This window comes from Pseudonaja textilis, chromosome 3 (assembly GCF_049901715.1).
Source record: "Pseudonaja textilis isolate UNSWEBS1 chromosome 3, rPseTex1.2, whole genome shotgun sequence".
Classification (NCBI taxonomy): Eukaryota; Metazoa; Chordata; class Lepidosauria; order Squamata; family Elapidae; genus Pseudonaja; species Pseudonaja textilis.
The window spans coordinates 20,620,662-20,648,380 of NC_141992.1; the positions used below are offsets into that span (position 1 = coordinate 20,620,662).

The 27,719-nt window shown below is 39.7% G+C and overlaps 1 protein-coding gene across 3 annotated transcripts in view; it reads left to right on the forward strand.

Moving 5' to 3' along the window:
* The window catches only part of RIPOR3 (RIPOR family member 3), a 118,243-nt gene that overhangs the window by 34,267 nt on the left and 56,257 nt on the right, over positions 1–27,719 (forward strand). For 2 of the 3 annotated variants that reach the window (XR_015742690.1, XM_087929002.1), the window contains exons 2-3: positions 17,284–17,410; positions 24,894–25,040. Coding sequence is in view for 2 of the 3 variants with exons in the window: in XM_087929002.1 (XP_087785128.1) it covers positions 17,310–17,410; positions 24,894–25,040 (248 nt within the window). In the remaining variant the exon portion in view is untranslated. Of the gene's footprint in view, positions 1–8,212; positions 8,266–17,283; positions 17,411–24,893; positions 25,041–27,719 lie in introns of those variants that run through there. The other variant, XM_087929003.1, reaches the window with a different exon arrangement.

Below are 27,719 nucleotides of genomic sequence, written 5' to 3' on the forward strand. Positions count from 1 at the left end.
TAATGTTAAAGGGAAATAAAGGGAAAGAGAGATGAAGAAAAGCTATCTCTTCCCTCAGGGAGAGGATGAGTTGAAAGTAGAATTTGATACTAGTAAATCTTTGAATACTTTGTCAATCAGGAAGAACTTTCTGATATTGTTTATCATTAGTAGCAGATCTCCCCTCCCTTCTAGTTATGGATTTTGGAATAATCAGGAGAAGGATGATTTATTCAATGGTCATATAGCTGTCCCAAAAGTGGTTTTTCAAAAGGCAATTGGAATTTGTTTTTCTTTGAAGATATTTCTCTTATTATCCAAGAGGCTTCTTCAATTCTGAACATGCTTCTTGGATAAGAAGCAAAATGTCTTCAAAGAAAAACAAAGTCCAGTTGCCTTTTGAAAAACTACCTTTGGGAAAACTATAGTTTAATTAATGACTATTGAATAAATCATTGCTTTCTAAGTTAATACAAAACAAACTGTATTTGTTTGTGATTGTTAACAAGTAATGTTATAGATATTAGAGTTTTACAATAAAATGTGCCCACTTCTGCCATGTGACAGTTCCCAAGGATCTGTTTGCTTCCAGCAATCTAGAGAAATCTCATAATGACTCACAATGAAAACAGCTATAATCAAGACCTTCTTCAGCTTCCTCCAGAGTAGGACCATCCTTCTTTTTGGGCAAACTCAGTCCTGTTTTCCCCAAGTCTGTCCAGGACACTTGACAATCCTAATGCTTTTGAGAATATGCTGATATTTTAATGCATCGAGGTAGTTAACTGAATTCAATATTATTTGAACTCATAATTTAAAGGAAGAAAAAAAATGGTCTCAAAATAGCTGCAGTAGTTGATGCCTGCCCCATAAAAAGTTTCACTTGTTGAGCCCAGAAAATATACGGTTCAAAAATAAATGCAAAGGAAGAATGGCATGCTGTTACTAAGGAGAAAGTTAGATGATTTAGTGAATACTTTGTAGTCCTTCTTTTTGTTTCTTAAAGCAATAAAAATAAAGGAGGGCACCAGGTTGGGGAATGCTTTTTATATAGGTTGGAACCAAGGCATAAACTCAGGGAAGTTATTAGAATAAACCTCTTCTCCAGCAGAGATCCAGGGAATGCATTTCAGGAACTCAACACTCTGGTCAAGGCTGCTCCATTTAGGGTATTAGAGTTGCTGTGGAGTACATTAAAATCCACAAGCTGGGTCATGTGACTTGAGGATAGCTGTGAGCCACTTTATTTCTGAAAGAAGCATTTGTTGGGAGCTCAGCAGAATACTTACTTTATCATCCAGCTTGCCTTTGCTAAATATGGGACACTGGAACGCTTGTTTCTGCTGCTGGAAGCAAAGAGAAAATTCATGGGGAGGCCCATTCATACATGGGCTCTCCAGTCTACAGTAAAGAAATGTCTTGTGGTATCTTTACTAACTGTTTGGAATAGGCAGGGAGAGGAAAAGTACAGGCAGCTTCCAGAATATGGAACTCCTGTTTTTCTTAAAAAGAAAAAGAAATGTCAACCAGGCATTAACCATCTCAGGCTGAGTCTATACCTCTTATTTAAATAAGACTGTAGAATCAGCAGGTGAAGCTCTTTGAGATACGCAAAATTATGTATTGTTTGTGGCAAATCAAAGCATTCAAAACAACCCTAGTGAGCAGGTGTAGTAAAGATCATGGAGGTTCAAGCTGATCTTTCCTACTCTTCAAGGACAGAGCAAGGATAAGTGAAATAAGTAGGGTAGGTCAAGGGTGTTCTAATGTGACATCTGTTGTCTTGACCTGCATGCTATAAAGCAATGTTTCTCAACCTTGGCAACTTTAAGATGTGTGGACTTCAACTCCAAGAATTCTCCAACAGGCAAGCTGACTGGGGGATTCTGGGAATTGAAGTCCGCACATCTTAAAGTTGTCACATTTGAAAAACACTGTTTTAATGTGGGGCGTGTAATATGACATCAGTGCTCAACTACTTATCAGTGATCGTAGGTATGCTGACTTGTACTTTAGTTCATTTCAAGATTGCTGTTCTAAATTAATTTTTAAAAGATTATTTTATTTAAAAAGTGCTTGAGTAGTTGGTGTGCTATAAAGCAAAATACCAAACAAAAGCATTCTTAGAAAATGAAATTGTGGGTAATTGGTGGCCAGCACTTTGACTTTTAACATATGAATATTTATAATTAGGCAGCCCTTCCCTGTAGATATTTTCTGAGAGTATCTGTAAGATGATCTCAAAATTCCACATATCTCCTGAGTCCCTGAAAATTGAAGACCACTGATCCTGAGTTTGCAGGATGGCATTTTTACTGGTTGATGGAATGAATGGATGTTGGAAACCAGTGAAGCCAATCTTCATCAGTATTAGCAATAGCAATAGCACTTAGACTTATATACCACTTCTCAGTGGTTCACAGCCCCCTCTAAATGTTTTATGGAGTCAGTATATTGTCCCAACCATCTAGGTCCTCATTTTACTGACCTTGGAAGGATAGAAGGCTGAGTCACTCTTGCGCTGGTCAGGATCAAACTGTGGACAGTCTGCAGAGTTAATCTCCAGTACTGTACCACTGAGCCATCACCATATTAAACTTGAGACACTTGCACACCAATTATGGTGATACTTGCTCCAAACTAATATTAATTATTATTTAAAAATATTTCAATGCCAGCTGTCACCAAAAATGGTTCCAAAACAATGGGCAGAGTGAATAATAGTACCCTTGCATTATTAGGCAATCTCTTTTTTAAAAAAAATGTTGTTTATCTTATTTATATACATGTTTAAGAAGCTCAAAGTGAACGGCCTTGATGCTCTCTGAGCTTGGTTGTTTTCTTGCAGATGTTTCATTACCCAAACTGGGTTCCATCATCAGTCCTGCAGCTAGGGAACAGCACCAGTGCTGCATCAGAGCACAGATGATGTTACCTTGCTTGGGTAATAAAATGTCTGCAAGAAAACAACCAAATTCAGAGAGTACCAAAGACCTCTCATTTCAACCCTGTGTTACCAATATTCTCTTTTGTTGGTAGCTGAAAGTGAGTCATGGGATTCTTGCCCACCCTGATTATAATCTGACATCAAACCTGCAAGGAAGGTTAGATAATACAGTATGCAGATAATACATTTTTATCTGGCTGTAGCCAATGTGCTTCAGGTTCAGAGTGCTTTTGAACGTGTGCCTTTTCAGTCCAGTAACTGATCCACGAGTCTTATTCTAGCTACTCCGCCACATTGGCTCTTCTGTTTCCAAGTTTGGGTAGCACATTAAATTGATCCCAGAAGGTGTTCTGAAGTGCATTGCCAGAGATTCTGTCCCTGTGCCCAGATTTTCTTTGTAGGACAGGCTATAAAATGAGATGCGCATGTGTTTTATTGTGTACCTTTGCTATCCCTAGAGAGAGGAAAAAACTCTGCATCTTCCTCCCTGTGATTTTAAGTCCATTTCAATCAGTGCGGCTTGTCTTCTAATCTTGTCCTGTGCTTGGTTCAGATATGAATTATCTCCTCCAATTCAGTGACGAGCCACATGCCAAAACAGCTAAAATGGACATTGTCCATGGCCATGTGTAGACAGATGGTTTGAAAACTTTGTTTATCCATTCTCTGAAGGGATTTTAAAAAGTTCCAGGAAATTTGTTCCACTGATATACTTTGCATTCTGCATTTGCAAAACAGTGCTATTTGCTCACTGTCTAGGACATATCAAAATTTTCAGCTTTCAATTTCCAAACATTAGGGGTGCTCAAAAGTATTTTGCTTACGTCAATATGATTTAAATATGCTTGGTAAGTAAGTACCTAAATATAACTTTTTAACATTTTGTTTTATTGGGGTGATATCACCAGGAGAACTATTTTGGAAAATACGTGTAGTAGCCACACATGTTACTTATTGATTGTACCCAGTTGTAAAATTTTCATTGGGATAAGAGTTTTCCAACCTTGGTCACTTGAAGATGTGTGGATTTCAATGCCCAGAATTCCTTAGCCCACATGGTATGCCTCATGGCTGGCTGTGGAATTTTGGGAGTTGAAAGTCCATACAGCTTCTAGTAGCCAAGGTTGAGAAAATTTGTGCTGGGGTAGTGTGGGGAAAATAAGTGGTAGATAGCAACATCTGGCACAGTTTCCACATGATGCCTTGAAAAGATGCTGAAGTGGGGTCGATACTTGCCCCAAATAACTCTCTATGGCTATTGCTTCATCCCCAATTGGGGCCTTAATTAAGCCAGAGGTGATAAATGTTTTTGATGCTCAGATTTAGCATATCCAGCCTAACTCTGCAAGTACATTTCAGGCAGCCATACATGCTTGCAGGTCTTTGAGAGGGAAATGCTTTTGAATAGAAGCCAGATTCTGATTTAATTGGGAGCAGGTGTCACATGTTTCTGCATCAGTTTGAAGAAGGGAGATCAGATCCCACCCCGTCACCACTGCGTAAGACTGAATCAAAACATGCTCCATTCAATAGAGTGTGTACATATTGCCAAAAGTAGCTCCGGGTTAGGATCTTAAGGATTAAATGCACAGCTCCTCTGCATTAGCTTAATTTTTGTGTGGGCTAGCACTAATGGAACAGGGCAAGGAAGAAGTGGCAAGGGAAGAATTCTACAATGTATGGGAATTTTTACATTTTAAAATGGGAGCATTGGCCATAGTGAACCAGTTAATGTATGATTATCATATTTGTCATACATAAGTAGATATTTCTTATCTTTCCTCTGCAAATACATTGGGGGCAGGAGGAGAGGAGATAAAATGATTACAGCTTTAAGTTACCACTTTCTTCTTATGGCATTACTGATAGAAAGCACTCATGTTAGACAGTAAAAAAATAGGCTCCCAGTTTTCTATTTGTATACTAACCTATAAGTGATTCTGAATTTTTTTCCGACACTATATGCAGTACACAGACCATTATACCATGATTGAAAGGTTCTGCAGGCCACCAGATATAGGTAGTCTTTGATTTACACTGATTCACTTAATGACCGCCCAAGTTATAATGGTATTGAAAACAGTACCATTATAACTGTCATTTAATAGATTAACAAATAATCAGAGTTGGAAGGGACCTTGTAGGTCATCTAGTCCAAAACCCCACCCAAGCGGGAGACCTTACATCATTTCTGACAAATAGCTGTCCAATCTTTTCTTGAAAGTCTCAAGTTATAACACTCCCACAACTTCTGAGGGCATACTGTTCCATTGGTTGATTTTCTCACTGTCAGAAAGTTTCTCCTTATTTGCAGGTTAAATCTCCCCTTGTTCAGTTTCCACCCATTGTTCCTTGTCTGGCCTTCGGGTGTTTTACAAAATAGCTGGACCCCTTCCTCTCTGTGGCAGCCCCTCAAATATTGGAACACTGCTATCATGTCTCCCCTGGTCCTTCTCTTCACTAGACTAGCCATGCCCAGTTCCTGTAACCGTTCTTCATATGTTTTAGTCTCCAGTCCCTTGATCATCCTGGTTGCTCTTCTCTGTACTTTTTCTAGAGTCTCAACATCTTTGTTATAGTGTGGTGACCAAAACTGGATGCAGTACTGTAGGTGTGGTCTTACTAAGGCTTTATAGAGTGGTATTAGTACCTCACTTGATCTTGATTGTATCCCTCTGTTAACTTTTTTGGCTGCCGCTACATGTTGCTGGCTCATATTTAGGTGGTTGTCCACTAAGACTCCAAGATCCCTCTCACAGTTACTGCTGTTGAACCTGGTTTCACCAAGTCTATATGTGTACTTTTGGTTTTTCTTGCCTCAGTGTAGGACTTTACTTTTCTCTACATTGAATTTCCTTTTGTTAGATACAGCCCAGTGTTCTAATCTGTCAAGATCCATCTGGATCTTGAGCCTATCTTCTTGAGTTTTAGCTGTTCCTGCCAGCTTACTGTCATCTGCAAATTTGGTAAGTTCCCCTTCTATTCCCTCATCTAAGTTGTTAAAGAAGATATTGAAGAGTACTGGGCCTAAGACAAAACCTTATGGAACCCCACTACTTACTTTTTCCTCTATGTAGAAGTAAACCCATTAAGGACTACTCCTTGAGTATGTTTTGTCAGCCAGTTATGAGTCCATCTAGTGATGGTGCTATCTATTCCACTTTTTTCTAGCTTACTAGCTTACTAAGTAGGTTGTGGTCTACTTTGTCGAATGCCTTGCTGAAATCTAAATATATTATATCCACAGTATTTCGCTGGTCTACTAATTTAGTCACTGTGTTGAAGAATGAAATAAGAATGGTTTGGCATGATCTGTTTTTAATAAACCCGTGCTGACTGCTAGTTATTACTTTACTTGTTTCTAGTTGTTGGCAGATCTGTTTTTTTTATTATCTTTTCCAGTACCCTCCCGGATATTGATGTTAGGCTGATTGGTCTATAGTTTCCTGGGTCTGTTTTTTTTTTCCTTATTTGAAGATGGGAACCACATCAGCTCTTTTCCAATCCTCTGGTAGTTCCCCAGTGCTTCAGGATTTTTGAAAGATATGGTGCAGTGATTCTGACAGCTCCTTTAAAACTCTGGGATGTAATCCCATCAGGCCCTGGTGATTTCTGTTCATCAAAATCAGACAGGTGTTCTCTTACTGTTTTTTTTTTTGCTTATTTTAACTTTTATTTCTGGTCTGTTTTTTACAGTTATGTTTTTGGTGGGTTGAGCTATAGTTTCTTTTTGCATGAAGACCAATGCAAAGAATGAGTTAAGCAATTCTGTTTTCTCTCTGTTGCCTGTTACTTCCTTGCCGTTTTTTCTCTTTAGTGGACTGACTGTTTCCTTTATTTTTTTCTTGTTATTTCTATGTTGGAAGAAACATTTTTTTATTATTTTTGTCTTTTGTTGCAGTATCCCCATGGACATGTGATCAAAATTTGAGTGCTTTGGCAACTGGTATGTATTTATGATGGTTGCAACATCATGTGGTCATCTGCAACCTTTTTACAAGCTTCCAGCAAGGAAATGAGTTGTTTAACAACCTGGCAAATAATAATAATAAAATCAGGTAACAGCTGCCTTGCTTAGCAACAGAAATTCTGGTGCCATTTGTGGTTATAATTTGAGAACTACCAATAAGCACAGTATTTAAAGCCTTCCTTCTTTCCACAATGCTGTTAAAGTGTAGAATTTGTTAACAATAAAAGGGGATTAGACAAAGAGATTGTGGCAAGGAACGAGGAAATCAATAACAAATAGGCATACTACTTATACCATAGGTTTAGGATTTTCAGTTCCTAAAACACGCAAGAGAAGGTTTTATTTACAATGTTCTTCAAATCTGGTTCATAGGAAAGAAGAAATATAATGCTGGACTTGATCCTCCTTTGCCTGATGCAATGGATTCTTAATTTTCCATACTTCCCCTCTCTGAAGTGTTGTACGAAATTTCATGAAGTTACGTGCTGCAGTATTAATTTTCATTTGCTACTGAAATTAGTCTCTGACCCATGCTTTTTCGATTATCTACAAATTGTTTCTTTTTAAGGATAATTCCCAAGGTTATTTTCAAGACAAAGTGCCGAACTGAAAATAAGAGGTTTGTTTCCTTCCTTCCTTCCTTCCTTCCTTCCTTCCTTCCTTCCTTCCTTCCTTCCTTCCTTCCTTCCTTCCTTCCTTCCTTCCTTCCTCCCTCCCTCCCTCCCTCCCTCCCTTCCCTTCCCTTCCCCTCCCCTCCCCTCCCTTCCCTTCCCTTCCCTTCCTTCCAAATTTGTCAAAATATCTTTGGATTCTCATGTCTTAATGGCTGAATTTGCATAGAGTATCAATGCACAAAGTTGTCAAGCAAAAAACTCAGTACTACACAAGGATGTTTCTGAAACAAATTACCCTACTAATAATAATGCAACATGGCACATGATACTTGATACACAGGATTGTATTTTTATTCAGTGATCTCTCCATGCATAGGTTAGTCTACCAGTGATGTGTGGAATACAATTTGGGAATGATCTGAGAGGTCCTACTGTAGATTATTAAGTAGTGGTGTATGAACCCAGCCATTAGGTATCATAAAGTAGGGTTGGGTGCAATGAGTCAGGCAGGATATTATAGCTTGTTCAATAAACCATGACTGAGCTAAACTATGGCTTTGTGCAATGAGTGGATCAGCCACTACCTGTCTAAAACCATCACAAGTGATGTGAGATTACACATATTTTCCCCCTCCCTTGTTCTGATCAAACAGGTTTTGCCAGTTTTTGGAAACAATGCTTGCATGAAATACCCCATGAAACCAATCTACCTGAGTTGACACTTGGGATCCTTATGGGGAACCACTTTAAAGATGGTGAGGAAATAAAACAAACAGAAGTTCACAAGTATGCTTGCTCTGCTGGACCTATAATAATTTTTTGGGAGCATTAGGAGGGGTGGCGAAAACAGAAGTTGATTGAGAAATTCATTCAGTGGAGGAGAAGAGGACAGTGATTCTCCTGGGTAGAGTGTCATCTTTGTTCGATTATAAAGCAGCTAAGGAATGCGTCCTGTTTTCCCATTGTTTTCATAATCTCTCCAGCAAACTACAGTCATCTTGACATTCCGTGCTGCAGTCTGTATTCCCACGGGAGCAGAATTATTTCTAGGGACTTTTTTTTCACTGGACATGTTGATATTGCCAGTCAGGAAGTCATCCTCTTGAAACATCACTGGAGAATTTCTCCTTCCCTGAAGAAATGCCTAGAAATGGTCCTCTCCGAGCTCTCTTCCCCACAAGCTGGATGGAGGATTTTATCCCGCGCTTCTGAGAATGTTTGGGCATTTTCAAGAGGACAGTGCCCTCCTCTTCCTCTGCATGTTTATAGAAGCAGAACTCCCACCATGGCCATTTTCTTAATGTTGCTCATGCAAATATTTGCCAGTTCACCCCATCTGCAGTCCTGGGGGCAAAAACCACAAGGCCAAGTCTTGTCCCGTGTCTTATTTTAATTGCTTGTTACGCAAGCAGTTGTCCCCTCCTTCCCCTCCCCATTATGTGGTTTGTTTACTTCAGCTGTAATGATTGCAATAATGGAATGTTTCTTCCCCCTCCCACCATGTTTCATCAAGAGGATTCGCAGGGCCTTGGGGAAATGTCCTGGTGCTGGCTCAGATGGATGGGCTGTCAGTTCCTCACGCTAATCTTCCACGTAGATCATGCTGAACTATGCACATCCTTGCAATGTTTTCATTATTTTTGCCAAACAAATTTGCTTTGAGTACACACACACACACACACACACACACCTTATATGCAAACTATGTTAAAGATTTCATTTCTTTTTCACTTACAATGAAATGAAAAGCAGCCTGGGGAACAGCTTTTCTCACCCTTGGCATCCTGACAATGTGTGGACTTCAACTCCCAGAATTTTACAGAATTCTGGGAGTGGATATCCATACACCTTCAAGCTGCCAAGCTGAGATAAGGTAACCTTTATCATCACTTTTTCTGTGAACACAGTAGAACACTTTAAAAATGAAACTCTGATCCTGCTCTCAAAAGAAAATAAATATATACACATACATATGATATATACATATGCTACACACACACACACACACACACACACACACACACACACACACATGCACACCCCACATCCCAATATGGATTAAATCACAGTCCATTTTGAATACATAGTGGGGGGAAAAAGAGTCTTGAGAGTTAGCAAGGTTGATACTCTGAGGTATGAAGCTATTACAGAATCTAATTGTTCTGAAGCAGTTATTGGCTCTTTCCCTACTCTTTATGTTGCTTTGCCCTTTCTGGTCCTTCTGCCATCCCATTGTGGTACCCAAAAAAGGCAGAACTGGATCAGATGAGTAGAAGAGTCACACGTGCATCAAAACAGTGCTAGTACATTTGGAAAGAAATGAAAGAGTCATTCTCTTCCCTTTGAACAATACAGCCAAAGACTAAATAAGCCAATGCTGTCACTTCTGCCCCCCCCCTAAACCAGCTAAGGGAAACAATTTTGATTGCAGGCATGTCCCCTTGGGACAGAATTGGATGGACTTTCCTGTTGTCCATCTTTTAATTACATCTGCAGCTGTCCAAGGTTGCTTTTCATGAGAGAACAAAGAACATACAATTGTTCCCTGCACCAACTGTCAGCATCAGAGACAGACAAATCTGTTCATTTCATGTGTCCATAATTTTTTTTTCCAGCTTTAATGACTCTTCAGATATGCTGGCCCTAGAGCAGGGGTATCAAACTCACATCGTCACAGCATTGTCACGTGACGTACCATGACTTCCCCCCCCACCCCTTTGCTAAACCGGGCATGGGCATGGCCAGCGCATGATGCATCTGGCCTGTGGGCACGAGTTTGACACCTCTGCCTTATGGGTTTTTTTAAAACTATTGATTTTCTATTAAATACAATTCATAGTGCTTTATTTAAACATTGTGTATTTAGTTTGCTTAACAATACCGTTTACATTCTTAATCTCCACCCCTTCTCCCCCCAACCATTGGTAAAATAGATTCCATGATTGATAATATTCTACATCTTCTTTCTGCTTAATTTCCAATGTCAATCTATCCATTTCTGCAATCTAATAACTTCTTGCCTATTTCTTTAGAATAGAACAGAACAGAACAGAACAGAACAGAACAGAATAGAATAGAATAGAATAGACTAAATTCTTTATTGGCCAAGTATGATAGGACACACAAAGAATTTGTCTTGGTGCAAATGCTTTCAGTGTACATAAAAGAAAAGATACATTCATCAAGAAACATCAGGTACAACACTTAATAATAGTCATAGGGTACAATAAGCAATCAAATCATACTAGGAAACAGTCAATATAAATTGTAAGGATACAAGCGACAAAGTTCCAGTCATACAGTCACAAGTGGGAGGGGATGGGTGATAAGGACTGGTGAGAAGATTAATAGTAATAGCAGTGTAGACTTTGTAAATAGTTGAACAGTTGTTGTGGGAATTATTGTTTAGCTGAGTGATGGCATTCAGGGAAAAACTGTCCTTGTGTCTAGTGGTTCTGGTGTGCAGTGCTCTATAGCGTTGTTTTGAGGGAAGGAGTTGAAACAGTTTATGTCCGGGATGTGAGGGGTATGTAAATATTTTCACAGCCCTCTTTTTGACTCGTGCGGTATGCAGGTCCTTGATTGAAGGCAGGTTGGTAGTAATTCTTCATCTCGCGGTATATCTTCATTTTTCCAGTATTGTGCTAAAATAATCCTTACTATTGTTAAGGCATGTTAGAGTCTTTAGTGTATTTGTTTTGGCTGGTTGAGGGCTGTTAGAGATGGAGATGGCTGAAGGCACCCATTTCAAAATTGCAGTCCTCTCAATTCTGGGGATAAAATGGCATCATCAGTCATGCTTCCAAAAGACATTCGGGCTATTCATGCCCTAGCTGCAAAACAAACAAACAAAAAACAGTTGGTCATCCCTAGTCTACCAGTATTTTTTTTAATCTCTATTTATTGCTGAAGGAGATACAGAAGGAAGTGAATCATAGCATTGGAAGGAGGCATTTAGCTCATCAAATCAAACTCCCTGTTTAAATGAAAGATACCCTTTAACTTTTGGTAATTAAGCTAAATTACTTTTCATCCACCACTTCTCTAGCTAATATCGAACTGTTTTTACTGTTGCAAATAATTTTGTTTCCCCTAAAAAACAAAAATCAGGGGAATGTCCTGTAAATTAAGTCCATTAGTCTGGGCCCTGCATTCTGGAATGAGAAGGAAGAGCTCTTATCCTTCTATATGACATTTTCTCAAGTATTTGAAGACTGCTAGTATACCCTTCCCCCTATTTTCCAGAAAGTTAAACATACCCAGGAAATTCTCTTCATAAGCCTGAGTTTCTAATCCCCCAATTACCCTTGAACCTATTCTAATTTCTCTTTTTTAAAGGGTGGTATTATTTCTCATGGGCTGGAAATTTAATTTTGTTGGTGCATCCTACATTTCTATCTGCCTTTTTTTTTTTTTTTTGCAGCTGCACCGCTGGCTGGAACGAATTTTCAATCAACCACTTTTCCAAAATCATTTCCATGTAAACCATTACCAAGACAGGTATCAAGCTGGGCAGCATTTGGGAACCTGCCCAACCTGAAAGTTAATCTTTTCCAATCAAAATTTTCACATAGCTTCTTTGGGAAGATCTATTGGGAGAGATGGGATGGGAGTCACAAGAATTCCAGAAATTACTTTCATTTTGGAAACCATTTCTTCTTGTGTAAAGATGTTGGGATTGTCTTCCAGCTTTCTGAAAAACTGGTAAGAAGTATATTTCTTGGTAATAAGGAAATGAATCAATAGCACTGGTGAATGAAATCTCTAGCATTAGCACTGATGATGTTACCTAGTTTGGGTAATGAAACATCTGCAAGAAAATAACCAAGCTCAGAGAGCGCCAAGGACCCCTCAAATGAATCTCTATCTGTTCACCCAAGAACTAACTCCTACCCCAGGTATCCCTTATGCTGTACATAAATATTTGATTTTTTTGTTATGTAGGAGAAGAACTTTGCATGCATTTCTCTTGCATTTCATTTTGTTACTTACAGGCTATTTCTCTAACTTCTCAAGCTTCTTTTGAATTTCATTTCAGACTTCTGAGTTATTTGCTATCCAAATGCTATGTCATCTGTACATTTGATAAGCATTCCTGTCACCTTTCTCCAAGACATTAATTTAAGAATAAATGTCAAAAGAACTAGTATTCTAATTTCAAAGAGAAGATTTCAATGAAAGTGGGATTGGGTCTGAACTGGACTTTTTGCATTAGTCTCTCTCTTTCTCTTGCACTTACACACACTGATCTCACATAATAGCAAATTAATCTATGCTTTGCTCTGAACTGCTGTAAGAAAAATAATCTGTATGTTGCCTTTTACATGGAATTTAGTGAAATGGCTTTATACAACTGAGGCTTTATTCCAAATTAGATAATTTAGACCAGCTGGCCTGGTCATGTTATCTGCAGGACTATTTATATATTTTTTATTTTCAAAAGGGAAATATTTAAAACCTGGGGTTTTGCATTTCATTAGCTTGCTTGTAATTGCAGGCGTGGCAAGATTTTCAACTGCTTTCTGTCCACTCTTCAGATTTATTGGCCATCTGCATCTTGTGAGGTGGTTGACCTGTGACCTCCATTCAATGCTGCATGCAGCACCAGGGACCTGAATTCCCCCAAGAAACACAAAGGATTGAGTGATAATGGGAAGCAGGAAAGGAAGCCAAAGGGAATTTAGCACTCTGGGGGTGGCAGCATGATCAGAATGGGAATCAAGAGCCAGTCTTTGCAATTGAAAGTTAAAACTCTCTCAAGTACTCAAGACCTTGGACCTAGCATGATGAAGCTAAATTGAACCGTCTTTGAGAAAAATAAACAAGAGTCCTGTTCAGTGGCTGTCCGTGCTAGTTTGAGTGGATCTTGGTACTGAACTATTCAAAGAACTGCCAGGCAGTGTAGATGGTGATGGAGGGAAATGAATAGGCTGACTTCATCTTTTTCTTCCCTTGAAAACTGGACCATTGATTGTGACAGACGCATCTGTTATGCAAGATATTCTAGAGTGCAATGGTTGAATGTTTGCTCAGAACTGGACCTTACCCTAGGACAGATATGAGTGTTTGCAATCTAATAGCAACAGATGACTGCTATGTGTTGTTACAAGAAAAACAACTGAGTACCAGGGCAAGATTTGTATTTGTATGTTGGCTCAATTATTCTCACAACATGGCTTAGTTTGGAGGGGTGAGCTGCAACACTAGGATGGAGCATGTGCTTTGGGAGAATCGAAGTATAATCTCCAGCATCTCTTGTTTGAAGGATCAGGAATGAATGAAGAGCCAGTTTAGTGTAGTGGTTAAGGCACCAAGCTAGAAAGCAGAAGACTCTGAGTTTCAGTCCAGGGGTCGCCAACCTTTTGGACCTCAGGGACCACCAAACTCATAATTTTAAATCCCGCGGACCACTAATATGAATTTTGACTGACAGTGGCTTGCTGACATTGGTGGGAAAGTCGGTCCCACATTCCAGAGCTGCAGTAGTCACAGGACTGGCCCTTTGGTCATCCCGGAGAAGCTGCTCCTCCACCTGGGTGCACCAGCCTACCATGAACTGGAGGAGCTGCTCTGGGATGACCAAAGGGCCAGTCTTGTGACTACTGCAGCTCTGGAATGTGGGACCGACTTCCCACCAATGTCAGCAAGCCACCCTGGGGCGGATTTCCTTCCCCTGCTGTTGGTCTTACCTTCCAGTTCCAGCTTGTGTGGCTCTACTCAAGGTAAGGTTTGTGCTCGTCCAAAGGGTGGGGGCCAGTGGGTGGGCAGGCCATGTTGGCGGTGCAGCCTTGTGTTCCCATGCAGTCTGGATTAATTGCTTTGGGGGGGAGACATTTCTCTGTGGACCACCAAAATTTTCTCATGGACCACTGGTGGTCCCTGGCCCACCGGTTAGTGACCACTGTTCTAGTCCACCTTACAAACAAGCCAACTGGTTGGTCCTTGGCCCAGTCTTTCTCTCTCAGTCCCTTCCTGGAAGGGAGGCAATGGCAAACCACTTCCAAAAATCCTTGCCAAAATACTGCAGGGACTTGTCCAGACAGGCGCCAGGAGTTAATGTTGACTTGAAGGTGGGAATGAATGAATGAATAAATGAATGAATGAATGAATGAATGAATCAATAGATAGGAAATACCTCTGCCTGGGGTCTTTTGTGGGTCAAGACTAGAAAATTTAAAAAAGTTTCTCTATATCTATTTGATTTATCGAAAGACTTGGGATAAAGAGAAATAAATAAAAGCTTCTTTCACGCATATACCTGCCATATTCACTTGACTTAAAGTCTAGCTGGTCCAGAAGAATTGCAATTGGATGCCCACCACACACAGTATTACAGGCTTACAGTGCAATATTTGCATTCAGCCAAACTGTTATTGTCTAGTATTTTCTAATTTGACTCACCATGATTTACAAACTCTGTAATGTGGCTTTCTTTGTTTTGGCTTGCAGTGCTATGTGCATAGGAGCAATGTGGTCTGCAAACTATGGTTTATGGTTTGGTAATAGTAGTAAATTTCAATAAAACTATTTTAGTAATAGTATTGCATACTGCTGCTGTTTATCAAGTAGTGCATTGGATGATTCCAGACTGTTTTCATTTATTCAATAAATCAGAATTTAAGAAGGAATAGGTTAGCATGAAGTGTTGCTTTCCTCCCATGAGGAGTTATAATAATAAACAGGCAGAGGGAAGAGGGATATGTGTGTGTAAAATGTAATAAATAGTAAATTCTATTCCTAACCCATGATTGTTGGATTCATTACATTTCTCCTTATAGTAACTGAGTGTTCCTTTAAGCAGAATAAGGAAATGCAATTAGAGGTTGCAAAAGGCTGAATCTAATGTAGCCCATTGATAAAATAAAGGCTATTTAAATGTGTCATTTGTCCTAGAGGAAAGTTATTGTTTCAGACTATGTATTTAACAGGCAGCCTTTTCCCCCTTCCTAAAGGCAGTTGAAGCCTGAAAGTAGGATAAATGCATGAATCAAAGCATGCTCCAATTTCTGGCAAAATGTTTCTGCAGGCCTCTTTTTAATGACCATATCATGCTTACAAATATCACAAAGGGATGGGATAGCTATTTCTGAAGGGGGTGTATTAATATTGATACTTCCTGTTCTTTAAACCAAAAATTTCAATGTGTCTCATTTAGAACAACAGAGTTGGGAGGGATTTTGGAGGTCTTCTAATCCAACTCCTTGCTCAAGTAGGAAAAACTATTTCATTTCAGGCAAGTGACTGTCCAGCCTCTTCTTAAAAAAAAACCCTCCAATGATGGAGCACCCACCATTTCTGGAGGCAAGATTAATTGTTCTGTTAGGAAATTCAGACTTCAGCGCACCTGAAAAACTAAACATCTTTTTCCAAAAGTGGTGGCAATGAGGAAAATATTGATGGGATTATGAGAAGGCCATGTTGATGTCTGCCATATATACATACGTATAGTATAGATGGTTCTGTAAGCAACCATGATGTAGAGAAGTACTTCAAACGTGAGTCTATGCAATGCATCCTACCAAAGCATAATGTTGCTTGATTGGTCGCTGCCATGTATGGGGTGTATCTGCCATTTGCAAACAATGGCTTTTGGCAGGCCAGGGGTCTGCCCCGTGGAAGCAATGGAACAGCCCCTAAATATACAGTGTCTGCATTGGGGATAAGGGAGGGCAAAGGGCATTGTGACATCATGCTGATGACTTGAATGATGGATTTTTATTGGTCATGTCTTGGCGTGATGTCATGGTGTCATCAACCAGATCACTGCACTCAGAAAACTTAAAATAGGTTTCTCAATGTGAATGTTTAACGTGACCTTTCAAAGTCTATGATGTGAAATAGCTGCATTAATTATAATTAAATATGACATGGAAATTAAATGGAATTTAATCTTGCTTGGTATCAACCACTATTTACTGGAGTGTAGCTTTGGTACATCACTGAAGTTTTCCATTAAGGAAACGTATACTCCAATTTACAGTGTGGCATAGGGTGAGGATCTGGTCTGCTGTAACCTTTTTAGCCAACTATGGTGAAGGAGATAATGACTCTGTATTGCTATGGATTCAATCTGATGTGCTGAATTTTCTAAAGAATTTTTTTACCAGTTTGCAGAATAATACAGATACAGATTAACAGAGTTGAAAGGGATCTTGTAGGTCACCTAGTCCAACCCCCTGCCAAGCAGACCCTACACATTTCTGACAGATGGCAGTCCAGTCTCTTCTTGAAAGCTTCCAGTGATGAAGCTCTGACTACTTCTAGTCTGTGGCTTAATACAAAATATCCCTTTTAGAACCTGAAATGTGTGTTCAAATATTCCACAGCAGTCAGAATTAAAGCAAGTCCTTTTTTCTTTTTCCATTTGGAAAATTCAGCAATGTGATGGTGAATTGGAAAAAAATGTCTGTGACCAAAAATAAAAGAATGTGATCATATAATGATTCATCACCTTAATTCCGTAGTGGAATAAATGCTTTGCAGTCCTTTGCATTTTCCATCCAAAGAACATTTCATTCATTCATTCATTCATTCATTCATTCATTCATTCATTCATTCATTCATTCAATTTACAGTATGCGGTATATATAAAAATCCTGGGAAGATCCTTTCTGAAAGCTTGAAAAGCAATAACTGGTCTAATGAACCAAGAATCCAACTGAATGTCAGGCTTCAGATTTTCAGATATCTTAATTCGGCAAACAGAGTTCAGTGTTTTTTCCATTTCCTGCCTAATCGTTTGACGCATTTATTTTTGTTTGTTTAATTTCTAGAGACAGCATCCAATTAATCACAAATCATGTCAGTGAAACTAACCTTTGCCTCCCCTGCTGATGGGAGAAGAATCACCAGGAGTTGCTCCTTCGCCGGATTTAGCAGCACCCAAAGCCGGATGTTGGTGTAAGCTTTACATGCCACAGACCTCTTTCTAGCTTCTGTTTCTCTGGCTTAGATATTTTGGGTTGTATGTGCAAGACTGACTGCAGTGTGTTTGTGTTTTAAAGATTAGTATGTAATGATATATGGGACTAATATACTGACATGAGAATTATGTTGCAGGCTAATTCTGCTGACTGCCAACTGCCAGCAGTCTGAGTCTCACCGCCTCAAGGTTGAATCAGCTTTCCATCCTTCTGATGTCAGTAAAATGAGGACCTAGATTGTCAGGGGCAATTTGGTGATATATCTGTAAACTGCTTAGAGCAGGGGTTTCAAACTCTATTTCATTGAGGGCCGCATTAGGCTTGTGTTTGACCTCATGGGGGGGGCAGGGGGGAGTGGCGGGGGGGGGGCATGGCCAACATGACATCACAGTGTGTTGGAGATGCCTGTGGTGGCCCAAGCACTCTGCCAGTGCAAACTGACTCCCGAGCTCCATTTTTGGCTGAGATGGCCTCCTGCAACTCTCTGCCAGAGAAAAAGGAGTTGGGGCAGGGCACACGTGGCCCTTGTGAGCTCCATTTTTGGCTGTGAAGGCCTCCTGCAATCCTCTGCCAGAGAAAGCAGAGCTCAGGAGGGCCGTGCATGGCCCTCTCGAGCTCTGATTTTGCTCGCACAGGCACAGTGGGCTGGTTCTTTGCTGTTTCCAGGATGGCTCTGCGGGCCAGATGTAAGCATCCCATGGGCTGGATCTGGCCCCTGTGCCTTGAGGTTGACACCCCTGGCTCAGAGGGTGCTGTAAAATGGTATATAAGTCTTAAATGCTATTGTTATTATGTGGAAATATCATCAGTGGATGAACACAAGCAAAAGTAAATCTATATGCAAAGGAGGCTTGACTGACTGACTGATGGATGCAGTTGTTGTTCATGGATTTTTGCCCTTCAGGTGTGAGACTCAGACTGGTTTACAAGTCTACTCTACATAGTATAAGTGAAATCCATTCCAAAAATTACATGAGGGATTTGCAATACTATAACAGCCAGTTCCAGTTAAGCCCTGCATTGTTTGGACAGTTTATTAAATAAACAGTGGTATTTATATAATATACTGAGTATTAAATCATGATTTATAAATCTTAATGGCTGTGCTTGTTTAACATATTAAGCCAAAGTCAAGCAAACCACACTTGGTTTAGCATAACTGACCTAGGACACAGTCCTGGGTAAATTAAAGTATTTTTATCTGGACCTAAGATTAAAAAACAACAACAGCATATGTTCTGGAAGAAGCAACTACAGTAAGGAAAGAAATACAATTGAAAAGACTGTGTCACCTTTGAATTAGTTCAGATGGATAAGGAAGGTCTCTAAAAGTATCTCTTAAATATGCACACACGAGCATCTTCAGGGAGATTCAAAAGAGTAAAAATGTTGGGTACCATCATGCAGCACACATTAAAAAGGGACAGGGCTTTGATTGTGTGATTATGGCTGCCATTTTGACATCCCCTTGTGAACATCCCTCCTTCCCTTCCTTCCTTCCTTCCATATCAAACACACGACTCTGGGTGGCGTACAACAGTTAAAAGCAAAACAAATACAATATGAAAACATACAAATATTAAGAAAACATACAAACCATATAAAATAAACAGCAACCAAGGTATAAAAGCAACTAGCAACTTCAAAATAGCCAAAGCATAATTTCCATTGCACACCAGTGTGGAACCTATTTCAAACACATCCATAATTATACATGGATTTCCACTTTCATTATAAAACCTAGACAACATCAAAGACATCAGTTGCCTGCAAGACATTTAACTGAAGTCTGGTTGATTTTACTCTGTAAGTGGGAGGGGGGGGGGAACCCAGGCAGGCAATTGAATAAACAGGCTAGAGGCCGATATACATAGTGGGAGCCCTGAGAACAAATGATGATGGGAAAGGAGTCAAACAGATGTTCCTTGGACTAAATCACCTCCAACTGGGTAAGAATGCTTGTAGGGGAAAAAAAAAGTGTACTTTCCCCTGAAGGTTATTTGGTTACTTTCAGCTGTAAAGCATTAACAAAAATAAAAACTCTTTATGCATTTTTTAGACGGGTGGACAGAAAACAAATATCCAAGTACTGTACCAGTTAACTAGGAAAGCAGCTTGATTTGCATTACAGTTATAGGTTAATATTTCCAGAAAACAGATGCAATCATTATCATTTCAGCATAGGTTTTGAGCTTGCATCCCTTACATGAGATAATCTGGATAACACCTAGAGGTTTACCAAAAGATAGGTCTTTGCTCGCATCTAGGTGAGATGAAAGCAAATTTCAAAGCCGTAAAATAAGTCACACTATTTAAAGTCACCTTCATTGATTGGAGAGTCAATTTAGCATAGCGATTAAAGCTCAAAAGCTGGAGATCATCAGTTCAAGTCCTGCCTTAAGCACAAAGCCACCTGGGTGATCTTGGGCCTGTCGCTCTCTTTCAGCCCTAGGAAGCAGGTAATGGCAAGCAACTTCTGAAATCTTGCTAAGAAAACTGATTAACTTATCCAGGCAATTGCAAGGAGTCAACTAAGTTGAAGGGACACCCACCCATACTTGTAAAACCAAGTCATAAAATCTAGATTCACACATCCCACTAAGTTGTTTCTTTAATCAACCTTGATTAAATCAAGGTGTGAACTTAGCCATTGAGTATATTTCAGTTCTTTATCTTGCCCCCACCCCCCAAAAAAAAATTACAAAAGGAAACTGCTTTTTTGGAAGTGAAACTTATTTTGAATAAGCATGGCTAAGGTTGGGCCACCAAGCCCTTCTTTTCTGTAGCCTCATAGTGCTTTCCAGCTGTGTCTATTCTAGCAGTTATGCTTTGATAAACCAATAAGAATGTGGTTGTAGTAAGAGAACTTATTGCTGCCAAAGAGAGAGGAACAAGCCAATAAAGGGGGAAAAAGAAAGTTAGCCATAGTCATAAGTAACTAAGGGAGAACTTTTCTAAGGAAATCTTAGACTGTCTATAACTATTATTTTATCCAGGTAGGTGAAGAATATTCAGCTGTGTATTTTTTCTCTCTCTGTTTTACTCAGTAAGAACTAGGCTTTAGACTCTAAAGTGTAGAGGAAGGTAATTGAGATTTAAGTTAATTTGTTTCAAGTTGGATTTCCACATGTTTTCTGAATCAGTACAGCTTGTTCTGTGCTGTTTTAAAGGGTAAAAAAGTAATTAATTTATCAGACAGAGCAAAACTGTAAAGAGCCAAATACTCTGTAAGAGTTATAAATAAAAAAGATGGCTAAGTATTTAAATAAATTTGAGTTGATACTGTCTTCCTTTAAAAAAAAAATAACAAAAAAAGAGTGACAAAACTGCTCTTTTAGGTAAGAAGTTTATTTTTTTTTAACAAAAAGGTGATTTGCTACCTTGATTTAATGTATTTCCAATTAGATATGAACTGCTTCATTGGAGGTGTTGTGATTTATTTATTTGTTAGAGTTATCACCCATCTTTAAACCAAGAGCTTAGAGCAGTTTGCATCTGGCAGTTTGCTCTTCCATATTATTCCACAACAAAAAGCTTGTGAGGTTAGTCCAAAGTTACCCAATGAGCTTCCTGTGGCTGAAGTAACCTAGATTTCCCCAGTGTAAGTCCAACTCTTTATAAACTACATCAGTGTTTTCAACCTTGACAGCTTAAAGATGTGTGGACTTCAACTCCCAGAATTCTCCAGCCAGCATAGAATTCTGGGAGTTGAAGTCCACACTATCTTCAAACTGCCAAGGTTGAGAAACGCTGTACTATACCACAGCTCTCAACTAAGTTACACATTAGGGTTTATTCTTAAGAAAGTATGTTTTTTTTTTACCTACTTACCAGTGTTGGCCTTGTACCAATACCTGATTGGCCACACCTGTTTTGTAAGGGTGCCCATAGTATGATCTCAAAATTCCAGATGTGAGGAGTGGCCTGAGAGGTTAGACTCTAGATTAAGGCAGGGCTCTGGTATGAAGCAAATTTAAAAAGTATAAGAAAAACAAATACTTGTTGCTTTCAAGAAACAATATTGAATATTCCCTTCAAGAAACAGTTTTGAACATTCCCATTTAAGAGAGTAAGAAATAGTAAAATAAATGGATCAAACTAAATATAATTCCATAAATAAAATTGAAACTATTATTAATAAAGTATTTTCTGAATAGGTAAATTATATATGGGGAGTCCTTGACTTACAACCTGTTCTGACCCATACCCTTTTCCAACAAATCAAACACAATCCAAAGGAAACAGAAACCTTTTAATGCTTCTGCAAAATAATTAGCTGTGATAAGCACAAGCCTTGCCAAACTGTGCGAGACTTGCCAAAAGATAACAGAGAAAGAAATAAAATACAAGAATCTTCAAATACAAACTAAGAATACTGGCATGTCCACGAGGCTGGAGTTTCAAAACGTCTTTGACTTCTGCAAAAAACTTCTGTTTCACAGCTGGCTTTTATTTTCTTGAAGGAGGGTGCGATTACCTTGCAGCCTTACTCCCGAGTTGCCCGTACTGCTGTAGCTGCTCTTTCCTACGTGCAATCCTGTGCACATGCACACTTGGCACAGGCTCCTTGGGAACCTCCTTATCACTGCTGCAGCCCCCACAATCTCTGAAGGCAGCAGTCCACTCCATAATGGTCCTGGCCCCTCATCTGAGTCCTTGCCGGCTAACCACAACATAACTATTCATTTAGTGAGCATTTGAAGTTACAACGGTACTGAAAAAATGACTGTTTTTGTACTTATGACAGTTGCAGTATGGGTCATCAGATCAAAATTTGGATGTTTGATAACTGGCATGTATTTATGAAATTTATGACATTTATGTCTGGGGTCATGTGGTCAACCTTTGTAACCTTCCCAGCTAGCTTCCTACAAGCAAAGTCAATGAAAGAAGTCTAATTCATTTAACAACTGCATGATTCAACTATGGCAAAGAGGCCATAAAACGGGGCAAAACTCACTTAACAACTGTCTTGCTTTGCAACAGAAATGTTGGGCTCAATTGTAGTCATATGTCGAGAACTACTTGTATCTGGAACATTCAGGATAATCCAAATAACATTTAATGGCTCCTTGTGTAATTAATTTGAAGATTAGTAGAAATATTCTTGGAAATAAGCAATAGGCACAGATTCATTTTATGCATTTCACATTGTCTGTAGCAACAGAAAACAGATTGTGTAGGATAGGGGTCAAACTTGCATTGCACGGTGTCAAACTTGCATCGTCATGGTGTCGTCACATGATGTATCGGGACTTTTCCCCCCTTCACTAAACCAGGCAGGGGAGGGGCCAGCCCGTGATGCATCCAGCCCGTGGGCTGCCAGTTTGACAGCCCTGGGGTAGAATATTCACAATCCACATATAACTGTTTTTTATCTTTCCTAGTTCTTACCTGTTTATTGGAGCTGTCTGATTCAGTGTGCTGATAGAAGTGAAATACTGTATTTAAGACTTTTAAAAATGGTGCCATTACAGAGATATTTTCATTTGCCAAGTAAAATGTTAAATTAAAGTTTAAACATATATCTGTTCAGTATAACCTAAAAAAGAAACCCTGGTGGCTTTGCAATAAATTGGCTTTTTATTTCTACAGATACCAATTTATCACTGCAAGTTTGGGCAATGTGTTTTTTATTGTTCTCTGGTGGATAACATATGTCTTGCCACTGCTTTCCTCCAGCATGTTCTCTTCTTCCACTTCCAATTTTAGTCCACAGCTGTGTTATTTCTTGGCAATCTTTGGTCCGAGGATTCATCAGGTGTGAACTTGCTTAACTGTTCAGAGATTAGTCAAGGTCAGCTTGTTGAGCACTTGCTGTGATTTTAGCTTGTCTATTGAGACACAATGAACTCAGCAGTTGGAGATGCTGAGTTAGTCAACTGGAAAACTGGCAGCCCAAGGTTTGAAACCTGAGCTCTGCACAATGGAGTGAGCTCTTGTTATTTGCTTCAGCTCCTGCCCACCTGGAAAGCATGCAAATGTGAGTAGATAAATAGGTACCACTTCAATGGGAAGGTAAAAGCATTCCGTGTACCTCGAGCTATAATTATGCTGGCCACATGACCACAGAACTGTCTTCAGACAACACTGGCTTCCTCAGCTAAGAACACCCTGTTCTAGAGTTGGATACAACTGGGCAGGAAAGCTTTACCTATTACTTAGATATAAATGCTATTACATCTCCACTGACTTCTTATCTTTCATCATAGAATAGGTATGAGAAGTGTTTGGATGATATTATTTATTTATTTATTTATTTTTGTCAATTGCTTACAAGATAATAGGTATAAGTAAAAACATAGTTATGAATACATGGATACATATAAGAAAAATTAAAAAAAAAGAAACAATAGGACAGGAACGGTAGGCATGTTGGTGTGCTTATGCACGCCCCCTACAGACCTCTTAGGAAAGGGGTGAGGTCAACAGTAGACAGTCTAAGGTTAAAGTTTTTGGGGTTTGGGGAAGAAACCACAGAGTCAGGTAGAGTATTCCAGACATTGACCACTCTGTTGCTGAAGTATAATATGAAGTATATGAAGTATATGCCTATGGAGATCCTCAAATCATCAAAGTATATGGTTGTCCCAAAGGTGCTTTTTCCAAAAGGTGGCCAGACTTCTTTCTTTGTCTTGGAAAATGTTTAACTTCTCATCTAAGAAGCCTCTATGGTTCTGTTTGGATGATAACAGTTAGGTCTCTGTCTTGAATACCGTACACACCAATACATACATGAGTAAGCTCTACTGAATAGCAATAGCAATAGCACTTAGACTTATATACCGCTTTATAATGCTTTACAGCTCTCTCTAAGCAGTTTACAGAGTCAGCATATTGCCCCCAACAATTTGGGTCCTCATTTTACCCACTTCGGAAGGATGGAAGGCTGAGTCAACCTTGAGCCTAGCGCAGAGGTGGTATTCAGCTGGTTCTGACCAATTCTGGAGAACTGGTAGTGGAAATTTTGAGTAATTCGGAGAACCGGCAAATGCCACCTCTGACTGGAGATTTTGCGGTATCCTTCTTCTGCCATGCCCACCAAGCCACGCCCACAGAACCAGTAGTAAAAAAATTGAATCCCATCACTGGCCTGGTGAGATTCAATCTGCCAAATTACAGGTAGCTGGCTGCAGCAGAAGTAGCTTGCAATTCTATACTCTAACCACTGTGCCACCGAGGCTCTCTATGAATGTTGGAAGACTCGAGTTCTGGGTCTGAGGAGAAGTCAAGACCTCAAAAGGATGTCTGTGACCATGTCATCAAAGCGCCTCCCCTATATTACATGAAGCACTTGTCCAGACATTAGACAGGCAGGGTTTTGCTCACAGTTATGGCCACTGTATTTCTCATGAACATTTATTGATTATGATTTGATTCATTTTACGACCTTTTATACAGGAAACAAACAAATTGGTGAGTTACCTCTCATGCGATCCTTTCACTGTTTCTTTTTACAGAAAATCTCTCAGCAAAGGATCCACAAGATCCAAAATGTCAGTAAAATCTGCCAAGATGTATTCCTCCCTCCAGAAAGGGGCCGTCCTCTGTGATCCCAAACCGCAACAAGTAAAGAAGATTTTTGAAGCTTTGAAGAAAGGGCTTAAGTAAGAACCATTTCCAAAACCAATCATATTGGGGGAATTTGTTATGGTTTAGTCTTATTTAATTTCAGCAAAGAGAGCTGAGAATAAGGAAATGAATTTCGGCAATGGGGTAACGTCTGATGTTATGCAGTATAGTCAGTGACATCGCTTGACATAACTTGATTCCCAGAGAATTAAAGCATGCAAAAAGACTTTCACAAAAGGAAAGTTCAGGATTCAGAACTGAGCTGCAGAAGCAGCAGGTGAGTGTGCGCATGCAGCTCCACTTGAGCATGCAGTGGGCAGACGATCACACACATACAATCCAGTGGTGGGATTCAAAATTTTTTACTACTGGTTCTGTGGATGTGACTTGGTGGGCGTGGCTATGTGGTCATGTGACTGGGTGATGTGGCTATGTGGTCATGTGACTGGGTAGGTGTGGCTATGTGGTCATATGACTGGGGGGTCAAAAGACAGAAACTCACTTTCTGGAGCAGGGGGTTGGCCTAGATGACTTCTAGGTACCTTCCACCCCTGGATTGCTGTGCTGTTTCAAAGCATCCTCTGAAGCTGCATCTAGGGCAGGAGTCTTCAAATTTGACAGCTTTCAGACTTGTGGACTTCAACTCCCAGAATTCCTCCTCCAGTCATGTTAGCTCAGGAATTCTGGGAGTTGAAGTCCACAAGCCTTAAACTTGCCAAGTTGGAAGACCCTTGGTCTAGTGGCAAGGTTTATGGTCCTTCCTTCCTCTCCTTTTTCCCTCCCTCCCTCCCTTTCTTTCTTTCTTTTTCTTTTTTTCTTTTTCTTTCTCTTTCTTTCTCACCTCCCTCCCTATCTTTTTATTTATTTTATTTATTTTGTCAAGTGATAATAAGATAACAGGTATAAGTATAAACATAGTTATGAATACATGAAATGGATACATATAAGAAAAATAAAAAGAAACAATAGGACAGGGGCGGAGGGCACGTTGGTGCACTTATGCATATCCCTACAGACCTCTTAGGCTTCCATCTCTCCCTCTTTCTTTTTTTCTTATGCAGCAACACCCCCCCGCCCCACGTACCCTGTTTTTAGCCTAGTGGGCCTCAGGGAAGCCTCCTGGGAGCTGAAAAAAGCAGCATTTTGATGTGAGGGGGGAAATCAGCTGTGCCATGTAATTTAGCTTAGCTAGAAAGCAAGAAATCCGACGATTTCCTGCTTTCTAGCTAAGCTAAATTGTGCAGCACAGCTGATCATTGGCCAGCTGATCATCAGAAACACCGGTTTGGTTGAACCAGTAGATTTTTTACTACTGGTTCGGCCAAACCGGTAGCTTTTTTACTACCGTTTCAGCCAAGCTGGGCCAAACCAGTAGAATACCATCACTTGATGCAGCCTCATTAGTGCAAACTGCTTGTGTGGTAGTGTTATGCTGGAAGCTTTACCTCACAGGAGAATTACATTGCAGAGATGCAAAGATGGGTGTCAGAGTTCAAGTAATGCACCCATAGAAAGCAGGACTCCGAGGCAGGCAGATCCCTCAAAGAACAATTTATTGGATGCATCATATTGGCACAACTGGTGAAAACCGATTCTGAATTTCCCCACAGCTTTCACCAAATTAAAAGTAAAAATTTCCCCTTTTCCCCTAATTACTGTCCAATCCAGGTGTGGCCGACTGCTTCACTCCTTCTCTGGCTAGCCACTTGTGAGAGTGTCCTTGGTTCCCACAAGAAAATTTTAATGCTTTGGCTAAAAAACCCCTATGTGGCAACCCTGACGCCTCCAAGACAGCTTCAGTCAGGTTCACTTTAGGGTTGACAATGGGCTTGGGATGTGATATCACTGAACAAGGTTTACCATTTTTTGTAAGTTCTTGATATGGACATCCTGATGAGATTGTCCAGACAATAGATTTTAATTCTGTGTGTGTGCTTGTGCATCTAACAACATTACCAAATTTGAGTCAGCGTACTCCTCCATGGATGTTATATTAAATAACATAATTTGCTGTATGTGATTATTTATTTTGATTATTTATTTTGGATTCAGACTTGTAGCTTCCCATTTATGATCTTTCTGGGGGGGGGGGGTTGGGGGGGAGGAGAAGGAATTGCCTTGGTCCCTTATAAATTGGAGACTATGATCTTAATGTGGGGGAAGGCTGAGCTTCGCTTGCTATTTTATGCATCTACCAGAGCATTGAAGACATTTGGCCTTCATTTTGTAGGCACTTCTGTATTTCTATTCTGTCCCCAGAAACTGGAAGGAAAGCTAACCAATGCTTAATCTTTTCTGGTTTGGGTAGCATGCTACACCATGGGTAAGCTAAATAAATTAAAAGCCATGGTTACTAATCATAATAAAGTAATAATGTACCAATGAAATCTTCCATAAGCATAGTTCAACCTGTAAGATCAATAGTGGGCAGCTGTTGTGGAGAAGTTCTATTTCATTTAGATTATCATTGATTGATTAGGTAGCATCAGGTTATTGTCAATTTTTAATGACCACATACATTTTCTCCATGATGATACCTCTCTAACCTGAACTTTTGGGCCTTCCAATTGTCATGTGACTGACTATATCCATCTTGCTTTTGATCATCCTTTTCTTTATTTGCCTTCCACCTTTCCCCAGATAAGAGACTTTTCCAAAGAGCTGAGTCTTCACATAATGTGTCTGACATAGGATAATTTGAGTCTGGTCAATTA